General features: G+C 68.3%; 1 protein-coding gene across 1 annotated transcript in view; it reads right to left on the reverse strand.

The window, feature by feature from the left end:
• Positions 1–7: 7 nt before the first annotated feature.
• Positions 8–1,726, reverse strand: part of CBARP (CACN subunit beta associated regulatory protein) — a gene marked incomplete at its 3' end in the record, with an annotated part of 3,684 nt that continues 1,965 nt past the window's right edge. The window contains 8 exon segments of the mRNA XM_031557788.1: positions 8–150; positions 244–451; positions 537–665; positions 775–949; positions 1,020–1,185; positions 1,364–1,425; positions 1,548–1,672; positions 1,674–1,721. Of these exon segments, the coding sequence (XP_031413648.1) occupies positions 8–150; positions 244–451; positions 537–665; positions 775–949; positions 1,020–1,185; positions 1,364–1,425; positions 1,548–1,672; positions 1,674–1,721 (1,056 nt within the window).

Genomic DNA, 1,726 nt, shown 5'->3' on the forward strand with positions numbered 1-1,726 from the left:
GCAGGAAGGGGCCGCCCGCGGGGTGGAAGGCGACGTCGTCGGTGTGGGCGATGTATTGGATGATGTCGGTCTGGTGGGGGTCGCGATCCTCCTGGTCCATGCTCTCGCTGGCTGCACGCTGCCGCTGGAACTGGCGGCGCTTGGGAGACCCTGCGGGGGTGCGGGGTGGGGGGAGGGGGGGGAACAGTCACATCCTTGCAGAGGGGCGCAGCCCCCTCCCTCCCCTCGGCTCCCCGGCCCCACCTCTCGTGTCCAGGCTGGATGCCCGCTGGGTGCTCTCCAGTTTCCATTTCTTAATCCTGAAGTAGGGGCTGGCCCCATCCAGGCTGGCGTGCCGGCGCAGGCGGGTGAAGAACTGCAGCACCGGACCCTGCGTGGGGGCTGGGGGGGCTTCCCCGGGGCTGGCACTGCCCACCATCGGCCCCTTCCCACTCCGGGGCGCTGTGGTGAACTGAAGGTGTGGAGGAGTCGTGAGCGGTGGCTCAGCCCTGGGAGCAGCCATGCACAGCCCCAGCCCCCCTTGGCCCCACACTCACCGAAGGGCCCTCCCCAGAGTCAGAGGAGGTGGCGGGGCTCCCTCCCGCTGTGGAGTTGTAGGTGTCCCCGGGCAGTGCTGAGCTGGGGCACACGGCGTGGCTGGGCTGCGGCACGGCCCCCCCAGGGGGCTGCGGGCAGAGCGCATCAGGGGCTGCACAGCTCTGCGCCCACAGCCCCATCCCCATGCCGCCCTTCAGCCCCCACCGAGGCGATGCCCACCCCCTCCCCGGTGCCCACCTGGAAGATGGCGAGGCCGGGTTTGGGAGGGGGCCGGCGAGGGGTCATGGCCAGGCTGTTCTCACTGGACTCGCACTCATGGATGGTGACGATCTTAAGGGCGGGCGGTGGCAGGTGGAGGTGCGTCAGGCGGGCGTTCTTCAGGTGGTGGAAATCCCCCTCTGTCAGCGTGTACCTGGGGGGCACAGCGGGTCAGAGGGCGGCCCCACAACCTACAGGCCCTCCCCAGGGCCCCCAGCCCTCACCTCCGCCCCTTCTCCTGGGTCTTCTTGCCCTGCTCATACAGCGCGGCCTCGTTGAAGGAGACGCGGCGTGCGCTGGAGGAGCTGGAGGACAGGAACCGCTCGCTCTCTGCATCACGGTAGCTGGAGGCCGACAGGCATTCGGGGTCCTCCACTTTGATAGTGATATCTATGGAGAGGAAAGGGAGGGCTCAGCCAACAGCCCCCCACAGCGGCGCAGCTGAGGCTGCATGAACTCACTGCACCGCAGGCTGGAGGACACGCAGTGAATAGGGGACAGCCCAGCACCCGCTTTCCCACCCCCCTGGAAGCAGCAGCACAGGTGGGCAGTGATCCCCAGTGCTCACCCTGGGCCTGCTGCGAGTCATCCAGGTACGTAGTGGTGGTTTTCTCAGGGTCATCGCTGGCTCTGCGGAGGGACGACGGTCAGAGCTGCCCCGTGCCATAACGAACCGTAGCAGCACCACAATGGGTGCTGTGGCCACGAGGTGCCACCGGCCTTGGGGACACAACGTGGCCCGTCCCACCCACCTGGAGTGGCGGCGGTCGGCCTCGCAGCAGCGGCGGCAGATGATCAGGATCCCTGAGAGCAGCACCAGCGTTCCCCCGATGAAGATGGAGAGCAGGGCGAGCAGCAGCACGTAGCCATCCTGGGGGGGACACCTCGCCGGGCAGCGCCTGCGCAGGGCACGGAGGGGTGAGATGCTGTG

This window comes from Meleagris gallopavo, unplaced genomic scaffold, assembly GCF_000146605.3.
Source record: "Meleagris gallopavo isolate NT-WF06-2002-E0010 breed Aviagen turkey brand Nicholas breeding stock unplaced genomic scaffold, Turkey_5.1 ChrUn_random_7180001957651, whole genome shotgun sequence".
Classification (NCBI taxonomy): domain Eukaryota; kingdom Metazoa; phylum Chordata; class Aves; order Galliformes; family Phasianidae; genus Meleagris; species Meleagris gallopavo.